We start from the raw sequence: 12,546 nt of genomic DNA on the forward strand, positions 1-12,546 counted from the left end.
AGGTTTATCTCAGAAATAAAGCACTGTGGTTTTTCTTTTACAATGATGGATTAGTATCACTTTACTGCAGGAAGAAGGGAATCGTATTACAGTTTTAAACTACCAGCCACTATGGAGCAGGACCTACAGGAGCTTTTACCACTTGGCCAAGAATTAAATGGATGTACTTGAGATCCTAAATGGACACGTGTAGACACCTGCACATCATCACTGCCCAGAAAAAGTAACAGTGTCTGGTGTGGTTTGGGATAGAGAAGCACAGTTGCATATGCCCACAACTACATACACGTACTATTCGTGCTATGTTAGTACTTTTAATGCAATCACACTTTACTCGTTTCTCCTGACTACTCACTTGTCAAAGGAGAAAAGTCAGAATTTAAAAAAAGAAATTACTTCTGTGTTTGTAACAATAAGAACATGCAATTCTAACATGCCCTTTTCCTGATGTATTCAAAGTATCTTCGGCAAATACTACTTAGATAAACACACACACACAGAGGCAAATATATGCACCTGACAAGACAGCCAGGTGGTTGGGGATGGCTCTGGTACTGCAAGAGTCTCTCCTGCCAGGTGACCTGTTTTGTCCAGGGAAGCCCACCTGTAACAATGAGGAGGTAATCAAGTATCCACATCCACTTGACCACCTCACTGGGAGTCAGCCTTCCAGATCAGTGCTAATTCCCTAATTAACTATTAATCTTTTTAATGACAATTACTAACGGGTCAGTTGTTGGCTGGAGATCCTCGTTAGTGTCCAAAGCATGGGATGAAACAAGTTCAACTTAAAATATTTCTTCAGATTTGAGTAAGATCTAAATCAATTAATCTGACATGAAAAGCTGTTCATCAGCTTTTACTTTGAACAAGAGATGTTTGTTCAAAAGAGAGCGAGACGTGTCTCACAGAAGGAGGTTTTGCGGACACACATCGTGGCAGTGACAGGATTGTTCCTCCAAATTCTGCTAGCCCAAGTTTGCTGAGTAAAGGGATACAATACCACCACTGGCTTTTTCAGAACGAAAGACCATGTTGTGCCAAGACTGTGTGATCAAATGGAAATTATGTGATTCACTGTAGCCATCAGCAATACAGTGGGAGCTAAAAAGTCACGCCAGAATGAAGTCATTCCTATTTTACTGGATAATATAAAATCACATGGTCAGAGGTGGCAGAGAGGTACAGTGCAAGTGAATGATGGAGCCAGATATGCAACTTCTTATGAGCAGTTATTACCTTTTAAAAAACATTTAATCAGCAATTTCAGTCATGGCTTACCAAAGGGCTGCTTGGCAGAAATCTAGAAAGGAAATATCCTGGTTAAGTGTAACACATGGAACAGACAGGGTGGGTGGACCAGGTGAATTCTGAGTTTTAAGAGAAGAACTGCCGGAGCAGGTCAGGAACTGACACAGCAAATGCACTCAAAGATCCACCGGAGCCACTTCAGCAACAGCACCTGGCATTGCCCATGTGCCGGTAACAACCCCCGCCAATTACTCCAGCAACAGGAAACCAGATTTTCCTAGCAAGGAAATCAATGTGACTTAAGATTAAGGTTCCCATAAATGTTCAATAAACTATATATTAATGATTTATTGCCTATTAATTATTAATTAATAAGCGTGACATTTTTGACATGTGATTTAGGACACTGTACTTCGGGATCTGGACTCCACATTTTGAACAGCTCTCGGATTCTGCCTTTATACGGCATAACTGGGAAATCCTTTAGAAATACACTTTATTCTTAGTGTTTGCTCTAAGCACAGTCTGCATTTCCACAATGTATTTCCACACCTATTGCTCGTAGTATCTCAGTGTCCAAGTGTTGAGGACACTGTGGTCTCAAGAGGGAATTCAAAAGGTCAGCAAGGAAACTAGAGATAAATTTAGTAATATACACAAAGATGACAGGTCCATGGATTAACCCTTAAGACCCCCAGTATTAACTACACTGCTGAACAGTCCAGAGAGTGGTTAATACCCATTTGCACAGGCACATGTTCAAATGTCAGAAGGGACTGGGATGTCCTTTGGAGCACGAGGTTCCCAGCTGAGCACGGGCTCACACTTGGGCGCGTTGGGGACATGAGCACCTCTGGCCATTCTTGCTCCTGCTCTGCCACTGCAGCTGTGCCAGGCCCTGGCCTGATCTGGGGAAATGGCACAGCCAAGTCACACCATTGACAAACCACGCTGTGAAGGGATTTGGGACTGGATTGTACATCCCTTACACACAACTAGACCATCAGGTCCCATCTAGTACAATTCCAACTAGAGATGGCCTGTAGCCCTACCCTTCCAAGCTATACTTTAGGAAGTGAGCTGTCTCCCAGGAGCTGAACAGTGCTGTGCAGTGACTGCTGACTCCCTCAGGACTGTCCCAGTGCCCAGAGCTGCCCAAGGCATGGTGCTGTACAGTCACTTCTGTGGAGCAAACTGCACGGGACAACCACTTCTTGAAGCTTTTGGATCTGTGACATACAAATTTATAAACTGCACCAAGTGCAGAACACTACAAAACAAACTTAATGTGACTTTACCTGTGCATGTGTAAATTATTCATGGAAGTTTCTAGATCACCTTTAATTATGCTTAAATAATGTTGCAGAATAGCTGCGTGAAGTTCTGCTTAATGGAGTATACTGCTTCTCCAAAAGATCAAAAGAAAATCTGTATTACTCTACTGCTTTGTGCACTCACACAAGCACACACTTTAGCTAGGAAGAATATGGAAATTAATTCATCTCCCAATTACACCTTGTGTACTCAAATGCAGCAACATTACCCAGCAGGGGTAAAACATTCCCAAGATGCAGAGTTCTGTGTCAGGGTAAGAACCCCCTGTGCTCAGTTGTGCAGCTCGCTCAGTTTGCATCCTCTGGGGTCGGTGACAGTATTTTGTTTGATGTGGTTCATTCTGAAACTCACAAATATAAATGTAGAAATCTTAATCTATTGGTACCAAAGCAAACACCCTCTGCAGTTTCAGTCCTGCAGACTGCTGGCAGTGAGTGAGTCAGGAAAAACTTGAAGCACCCTTCATCAGTACTGGGTGCAGGAGATAACTCTGCTGCAGAGTGACTGACAGGTGTTCTCCTAACATCCTTAGGAATAACATCACACCACTACTGAGGAAAAAAACAGGCATAATAGTTCAAAACCAAGTGATCTCTGAACATGAATGATAACCATGGCAGCTGCAGCATAGCAGAGCAGGATTTAGCCCTTAACATATGCAGTATGAAGCTGTATATTCTGAATTAGTGACTTGATTTTTGTTTCAATTATGCTTTAAGCTTGTTGGTTAAATGCAGTGCTGTAAAGTCAAGCTCCTGTTTTTCAATAGATGAAGGACTAATCACCATGTAAGGAAGGAGAAAGGTACCACCCCTGGATGGGGGGAGCCTACGTTTGACACACAGGACACTTATTTCCCACTGTTTGATTTACAAAATTACAACTTTTGGCTTAAAAGATACATTCCTGCCTGCAAGGACACCAAAAAGACACCTCAGTACTTGTGAGAATTAAAGTGTGAAAACCAGGAGATTAAACTGGTTTTCAAGCTGAGTATTATTTCTGACCCCATGTTACCCAGAGCTGAGCTTCAGCAGTCAAGTCAAGGTGATCTCAACTCATAATGAAAAAGGTTTAGTTCATTCTTTTTTAATACAAATGTCCCAGTCACCTTCCACACTGAGATGCTATTGGCACTGATGGCTGCCTGTACTTTGAAGTGTGAAGTTCTATCATGGACATTTAGGAAATGCCTCTTATTTTTTCCCCAGAGTAGAAATGTAACCCAGTGCTTCTTCTGCTTGCAGGAACTGCACTGAGAGCTCTAGGGGAGGTGGCAAAAGTCACAATTAGTTACTTGTCAGATGTTCCTGTTAAAAGTAGTCTCGACAAAGTCTGATGTCAATATTATCATTACTTTGTTAAGTCATGTTTAGCTTTCCACAGGAAAAAATATTTGAGAAATCAAACCTGGTAGTGTCTACAACAGAAGAAAAAGAGAAGTCCTACCTCAACTACTGCTTTGGCATCCAGTCTAAAGTTGAAATCTCCAAAGACAAAATACGAAACTTTCTCAAACCGCTGATCTATAATTCTGGAAAAAAAATGAAAACAGAACAAACCTGTCATTCTTTACATACATGCAAAGATGCACAAAAACATATATGTTGTCTTTAAGCACAGTCTCAGAAATAATTATTGGAACCATCAAAACTACGAGTTTATACTGGACCAATACATTAAGCCTATTTTTCAGTTGTTTTGCTTTGCTTAGGCAATTCTATCACCAGTCCCTGCACAGCAGTGCATTTGGTTTCCCCTTCCTGCCTGACAGAGCAGACTGGGGGAAAGCACGTTTGCAGCAGTTTCTACAAATCACACAGAAGCAGCATTTGGACATCATGGAAATCCTGAGAGCATCATGGAAGTCCTCCACACCTTGGAAAGCTTAAGGATACTGTTTTGGGCTGGGCACCTAAGAATCAGGAGCCCTGAATTAGCGTTGGGTTCAGAGTATGTTTGAGTTTGCTGATGTCTAAGTAACGTTTACCAGTGTCTGTGAGTACTCTAAGAGCCACATGAGGAGTGATGTGGTAGGGCTAAACATCCATCATCCCACAGAGCATCCCTGGTTCCCAGTTCAGCTACAGTTCCCTGGAGACAGCTCTCTGTGCTGTGCATAGCAGACTACTGAGGCTGTAGCTAACACCTAAGAGGTGATCACTCCAGCTGTGCAGTGAAGATTAACTTTTTCCTCAAGCCTTTGCTCAGTCCTGCCCAGAGAGACACAGCATTACTGTCCATCTTTCAAATCTTGTGTTATTAAAAACTGTCATTATATTACTAGCTGTTCTGTTGTTAACAACAGTTGTCTGGCAGTCCCAACAATTGCAATTTTACAGCTTCTGGGGATCTTGGCACTTGGAATCCACTGAGTCATGCTTATTTTCAAACCAGGAATCAATACAATTCATCTCCTATCAGTGGCTGAGAAAGATACAAAACACCCAAAATTCAACTGCCACAGCCACAAAGAATTTACACAGACAAAATACACAAACCCCCACCCTGGTACCCTGGGTGTGCAAGGTGTGAGAACTAAGGAACAAATGCAGGCAATAAGCTGTGAACATTCTGGGATACATGAACATGTAAGTGTTACAGTGCCAGAAAGCCCAGGTGAGCCTGGGGCAGGGCCCACACAGGCAGGTGCAGGGTTATCCAGCAGTGCTGGGCAGGAGGCTCCCCAGCACACACTGCCCAGAGAGGAGGCACTTTACAAATCCCAATGCATTACATCCATTTAGAGTTCTCAAAGCTTTAAAGATACAGCATTGGATCTGCAGTGAGATACTGCTGCTCCTTTGAAAACATCTCAGCTTTTGTCAACAGTAATCTATTACGTAAGGAGTATTATTCCATGGAAAACATAGTGTGCATTGGGCCTAAGACAGTGATCATTTGAAGAAAATCTTTTGCAAAGACTTTTTCTGGTATGAAAATCTCCAGTCCTCCATTCAGCTGACAGATTATTGCAGGCACTGTTAATAAATACTGCCCACTGTCAGCTCCCAGGGAGTTCTGAGACAAACCTGTCACTCCTGACCTGCACGAAACATTAGTTTGATTAGTGCCCTCATGGCACACTGAAGGAAAATAAGAACTTAAAACTTAAACCATTTACAGTGTCACAGTTTGCTAACACTATCACAGCAAAACTGGATCCACATTTAAACATCAGAACAACTGATTTTGCTTTACCAACTGTCCTGATTCATATTTCAGCTTTGACTCTGTTCATTGCCATTTACTGCTGACAGAGGAATGACAGATATTGCAGGAATGACATCAAGGTCCATTGAAGGCCTCTTAAAACAAATTGGGATTATGAGAGCCATGCCTGTGATTGCATTATGCAAAGACATATTTTCCAAATAAACAGACCATTCCAAAAATAGCCCACGAAAATGCCTCCAAACTGATGAACAAACCAGCTGATTAGTCTGCTTCTGACCAATTAATTAAAACTCAGTCATTTTGTAGTCCTGCACATTACCTGATTTAAACATGACTTGCGTACAAATCAATGCCAGCTTTACAACTGATAATTTTATCCAGTTTCTCTCCTTGTAGCTTGTCTTGTTGGACATTTCAGAAAGAGTGTCTCATGCCAGACTGAAGTAAGACTCCAAATGTTACTTCTCCACAATAATGCTCCAAGTGGTTTCTGACTCATCTCTTTTCACAGGTGGTGAAATTCAGGTGTACAGGAAAATTCCCAACAGTGACACAGCAAGGGATACACACAATTATGTACTTATTAAGTGATCTGTGGTACCTAACAATGAAATATCCTTTAAATGACTCAACTCAATACAGGTATGTAACCTACTGTCCTTGTCTTGGAACTTACTATTAGTTCAAGAGTTCCCAAATCTCAGACCTCCTTCTGCAGTTTGGGACTGTTGAGACGAAACACTCCCCGGTGCCTACAGCTGCCCTGAATCAATGGCACAAGAATTTGGAGTCTGACTCTCCTAGAGATGGCAATAAGGAAGAGTACAGCAATATCCTGGCACTTAGGGGACTGGCACAGAGGGAACTGGGACAGAAATGGGGCCAGTCTGGCCAGGGACACACAGGGCAGGTGTCACGACTGGGGTGAGAGCTAAATAAAAGTGCTCTGTTCCTCATGTTTCTGTGTTCTGAGCCACAACATGCCTAGTTCAGCACGTGTACAGGCACAGAGAACTCAGAAGACCATGGTTTTTTAACAAGAATGAGTGTTTGCAGATGAGCAAGGAAGGCTTCCACATCAATGTTACTCTCCTTTGCTATTTGTTTCTATAAAAATACCCTTCCTTTAACCATGAATCAACTAGTCCTTCAAAAATGTTGCCCTGAATCACTCAATGGAGTGATAAATCTGAATCACATAAAAAGTAAGCAGCCAATCCATGTCACCAGCATAAATCCTATGGTTTTAGTGGGAGGACCCAGTGCCATTTCCTTTAACAACTTTTACCAGAGCATCACAAAGGGATGACTGAAGGCTGTATTCCTGCACAACATTAAATAGCTTATGACACAACAGGTGATTCAGTTAAAGATTTCAAGACTGTACAGAAGCCACAAATATTTCCCTCCCACAACTCTATGTGCCAGTACACACAACAGATCATTGATGCCTTCGCTGGCCGTGCTGCTTGTTGTGACCTGTGCAGGGCGACCAGGAGGGACAGGCATTCAGGGTGGATCCAAAGCTGAATGCAAATGAAACTGAAAACTTTTCCAACAGATGACAGCCCAGAAAGAGAAGTCTGCATCTTGAAAAGGCTGGAAGAACATGTTCATTCTTCGCAATCTTTGCCCTTGTTCATGAAAGAATCGCTTATGGGAAATGAGTTCGTTTGCACTCAGAACATACCACAGAAAGATCTTTTACTTCTGTGCATTTTGGAAATCAATATAACAAATTCAATCTGGCAAATCAGCAACACCAGGAAGAACGCATGTTCCTCCTGTCTGGGCTTACTGATGTCTCTGGTAAACCTCAGAGTGTACAACTATAAACACCACAGATGATTTCTCTTCTACCAGTTCCGCAAACACAGAACTTGTAACTGCACAAGGAGTTCTCAGTAACCGGTAAGAGTCTTCGCACCTGGAACACATTATCTTAATTATTTTGCATTTTCAAATCATTTCTACATTTTTAAGTGATAGCTCTACCCTGAAATCTTGTAGACTAGTTGGGTTTGTCTGTTTCTTTTCACACTTTGTTGTATTTTGAGAAGAGGCAGACGAGTTGAACGGAAGAGCTGAAGAGCTTTTTAGCTATAACAGGGCAGTAAGAGAAGGAAACACTCGAGCAATTGTAACTTCAAGTACAGTTTACAGTCCAAGGTAGTCACATGCTGAAATGTTTTGATAAGTCAAATCCATGGTTCACACTTTTTTTAAGAAGTAAACTCGACTGTCACCTCTAAGAGTGCAAATTAATGCTAAATTACTATAGCAATTTCTTTGTTGCAAAATAAAGACATATAATTCTTATTTCGGTCTAACAGCTGCAATTTGGCTCATGCTGGGCATCAGCAAGAGCTTTACAGGCCCAGAAAGAAGCTCCTGTGTCTGCACTGGAGATGTCCTTGCTCTGCTGTGTTGGTCAGACTTTGAGCAAACCCCCTCCCCACAGCAGAGCTTTTGGCATGGCACACCCTGACACCCTGTCCTGTGACAAAACCATCTGTTATTCTCAGGGCATCAGGAGAATTATGAGAAACCTTCAACCTCCCTGAGCTGTGCCACTCAGCAGCATCATCCTGGGCTGACCAGCCCGGCTGGGATGGGAGCACAGATGACCGAGGAAGAGGTCACACAAATGCCACAGTGGAAACACGTGCTTAGCATCTGCTCTGGAGCCTGGGTACCCCAAATTACTCTACACACCTCTCAGCCCGGATGGCAGTGTCAGGTACATGACTGTGAGGGAATGTTTTCTCAAAGACACTTAGGAAATGCCACATCCCTACCAAGACTAAAAGAAGGAAGAGGCAGAGATCCCTCTTCTCCTCAATACAATCTGGGGAATCTGGGTCTATTTATTAATTTCAGTTGCTGCAGAGAACAGAAATCAGTGCAATCCTAAAACGAACAATTCTGTGTTACTGGAATCACTGAAATCCTTTTGTAATTTACTTTATTTTGAAGTAAATCATTAAAGTAGTTTACAATTAAAGCTACTTCATGAAAGGCACCTCTTCTACAAACACCGTATGGTGCACTGCATATACACTTCAAAGCACTGAAATTCAGCCAGAAAATAACAGGACAATCAGAAACATGACTGACTTCCCCTTGCTTTCATACTTCTCCCCCTCCCATACTGTGGCAAGAACGGAAAAGACACGGAAGTGGATAAATATCAGCAATTTGGTCATGGAAGAGAGCAGCTGAACATGATTCAGTGTGACAGGAGGCACTGTGATTTGGCTAAACCATTTCTCAGGGCACTTTGTAAGGAGGATCAGCAGCATTATTCTTTTAATAGCCATGTCTAATGCAATAGCCAGCTGGGTTTTGTCTCAGACCAAGGTATCAGCATCAGGTCAGAAGGTAACATTCTGTTTACACGATTATTTCCTAAAGCACTTATCTTCTCCTCGGTGTGAAAGTTGACTTTTCTGTTTGTAAGGAGGCCTAAAGAATTGAGGGAATGGGAAAAATTAGCTACACTGAGCTGGAGCTGAATGGCATTAGGTGGGAGGTCTGAGAAAGGCTGTGGCGGCGCTCAGCAGGACACCTTATTAGCCGCGTCACCGCAGTTCATTCAGGCAAGCCATACCAGTGTCACCAGCATTCCCACACAAAGACAAAGTTCTTCACACAGTCTATAAACATGCCTCCCTGGCCAATTCATCCTAACTTGACACCACTGAAAAGAGGGCCTTGAGGGTTTTGGGTTTTTTAAACACAACAATAACATAACAAAACAAAACAAAAACCGTGCAGCTCTGCCAAGCAGGCTGAATGGGGGAGAAGGAGGGACACTGTCACATTTCTTGGGAAGGAACAATCCAGGGGTCAAGCCATATTTTATTCAGTGAGCAAATTTTTATAATAACTAAATGTGTTTAAGCCAAATACCAGCTAATATGAGCCCTTACATCTTCCTTCTGGGGTAAGATGCCATCTCTCCACGATCTCTTTTTTCTGCACATTAGCCACACATGGGAGTTTCAGGCACAAAAGCTTTTACAAAGGACACAGAATAGAAACTTTTAGAAAGGACATAGTTTGGGTTGGAAGGGACCTTAGCATGTGACTGCCTGTATAAAATGTCCTCTCCTAAGGAAAGTAATATGAAGATCACAAATAGCATGCAGAGATGAGAGGACAGCTCACTCTGGTTGTGGCCATTGTTTCTCTGGTGAATCTGCTCACCTTGTTTATTGCTGAGCTGAGCAAAGCTTGGAACCACAGGTTCTGTGTGGAGCTGAGTCAGCAGAAGCAGCACTGGGGTCCATCCCTGCAGGGACTGCACAACCCTCTTGCACTGGGTAAAGCGTTCGGGGAACACGTGGGGCCACTCACACACTCGATGTCAGAGCCTGGGCCCCTGGCCCCATCCATGCAGGAGTCACAGTGCCAAAGACATCATCAACTCACCTTTCTTGGCCAGTGAGGGTCTTACCCCAACGGGGAATGTTTGGAAAGGGGGAAAAGAAAAAAAAAAGGCAGAAAGTGACTTGGCCATCCCATTGGCGGGAGCCAAGAGCTGCTCTGGAGGCGGCAGGTGACCTACGGATAAGAAGGTTACACACACCTTCTTTTCCACCGACCTGCAATGCCAGAGGTAGTAACAGCTCCTGCAGTGACTTCTGGTGGAATGTCACGGAACGACAACAATAAAACCTGTCTTCTGCCACAGCCATGTCTAGGAACTGAAGACCAAGAGGACGAAAATACTAGGTTTTGGCTTACACCAAAGGGGGGTTGTTCAGATTTCTGCTGTTCCTATCTCCATTGCTTTTTCCTTTCTAAGTTTTACTTGGAGATCAGCTTGCACACCTGCACCTCCAGAGCTGGTCCCTGGGGTGTCCACCTCTAGCAGAGGTTTCAGAAACAGCTTTGAAACAGAACCCCATCCTGTCCTGCATATCACCCCCCTCCTGCAGCCCCGACGGTGCTCAGCATGCACCCGTTTGCAATTCCAAATACACATTTGGGGACAAATTCCAGAAAAATCCCCATCAATTCTGAGTACAAGTTACCTGTGACTGACTGTCTAAGTGTGCCTCAAAAGCCTTAATAGAAGTGCCTTCATTGGCATGCCCAAGGTGGTGTAGCACTGTCATTAAAAAGATAAAGTTTATAATATTTTTGTGCCTTGTTCTTTCTGATATAATGGCTAAAACCTATTAATAACACCAAAACATCTCAAAAGGTCAAGCACCATACAGCAAGATGAAGGGAATTGTCAAGAAGCTTAGGCAATCATCTTAGCACTCAAGACATTTGCCAGGGCTGTTTAACTAATATGTGATGTTCACTTTTAATTTCAATATAGTGCCATTTGGACAAAAATGTTGTATTTTTTAATTAATTACAATGTCAGCAGCTATTAAGATTAAAAGAAAGACCACATCAATAATAAATACTTAATCCAAAGAAAGGATTACAAGAAGAGCAATAAAAATCAATTTTTAGAGCTGGAAAATTGTGACTTTTTCCTCACTTGACTGGTATTTTCATTATATTGACAAACCCATGATCTTACCTGACACTGACATTCGCCTAATGAAATAGCAGCCCTGGATAATGATGTAAGGACTTGTCAATTCTGCTACAGGACAACACAGCGCTACAGCACCGGCATTATCACACAAAGATATTTTGTGCTCTTCAGCTGATGTAAGAGAAACTACAAGAAGAAACCAGGGAAACTGTACAGCTTTTTGAATCTTCCTTTACTTTATCATGGAAGATTAACATCCTTCTGCACAGCTTCTGAGCTCTTCAGTTTTGGTGACACTTGATGCTCAGCAGGCAGCAGGTAACTGCTGGATCTTCATCTGCATTAAGTCGAGACATTGCAATTCTCACAGGGCTTGGATGTGGAGAGCAAAGCCAAAATCCTGTGCTCAGTGCCAAAAGTGCAATAGCAAGCCAGAAATAACTAGGATATGCAGCAGTGGGATACTAATCCATTAACTTCTTAAGGCTGGGAAAAGTACTTTTTGTGACAAATCTAGGAAAACTCAGACCGGAGGCACTGTCTGTCCTGAACCGCTCCTGTACGGGAACAGCAGCGGGATAGTTAAGGAATTTTGCCAGATTTGGGTCTTGCCAGACCTGCAACAAGCATGTTTCCCAGCCCCATCTCCTGTGATGGCTGTGTGGGCAGTGGATGGTGACAACACTGGTCATGTCACCCATGGGGCACTGCAAGCTATGGAGACCTGCAGGCTCCCACTGGCCTGGCCAGGGGAACAGCTGGGCTCAGGGGGACTGTGAATTGAAAACAAACCCAACTGCTTCTAGGAAAGGGCAATACAAATGACTCAAACCCAGAGAGACTTCACTTGCAAAGGACTAAACAATGCTCAATGATGATAAAAGCTCGCGAGCAACCAATTTTACATTATCCCTTTGAAAATCGCACTACAGTGGAGCACCGAGCTAAGAGAGGGAAAAAAACAGGGATGATGTGACAGAAACGTTTGAAGTGCTAAAGAGAAGGGAACAACCCTCTTTCCAAAGAGCACAGTGATCAACAAAGTTAGAGCTGTCAACACCAGGTTTGAACAAAGAAAATTCTAGTGGATAGAGAAGCAGCAGGACCTGCTTCCTTGCTGAAGTGAAAAACTGAATCACCTTGGCTGCGCCTTAAAACGGCACTGACGGAATGAAGATAAAGAAGCTCCATAACAGGTGAGCAACCACAGCCACTGACTTTTCCAGCCACAAACAACATCTGCCCAGACAGCTACAACCTCTCCAGCTCTTGTAGAGGCA

At 43.0% G+C, this 12,546-nt stretch overlaps 1 protein-coding gene across 1 annotated transcript in view; it reads right to left on the reverse strand.

Moving 5' to 3' along the window:
- The window catches only part of INPP5A (inositol polyphosphate-5-phosphatase A), a 139,408-nt gene that overhangs the window by 54,751 nt on the left and 72,111 nt on the right, over positions 1-12,546 (reverse strand). The window contains exon 8 of the mRNA XM_018078504.1: positions 4,036-4,120. Coding sequence (XP_017933993.1) covers positions 4,036-4,120 — 85 coding nt within the window. The remainder of the gene's footprint in view (positions 1-4,035; positions 4,121-12,546) is intronic.

The sequence above is a fragment of the Manacus vitellinus genome, unplaced genomic scaffold (genome assembly GCF_001715985.3).
Source record: "Manacus vitellinus isolate BGI_N305 unplaced genomic scaffold, ASM171598v3 scaffold_40_pilon, whole genome shotgun sequence".
NCBI classification, from domain to species: domain Eukaryota; kingdom Metazoa; phylum Chordata; class Aves; order Passeriformes; family Pipridae; genus Manacus; species Manacus vitellinus.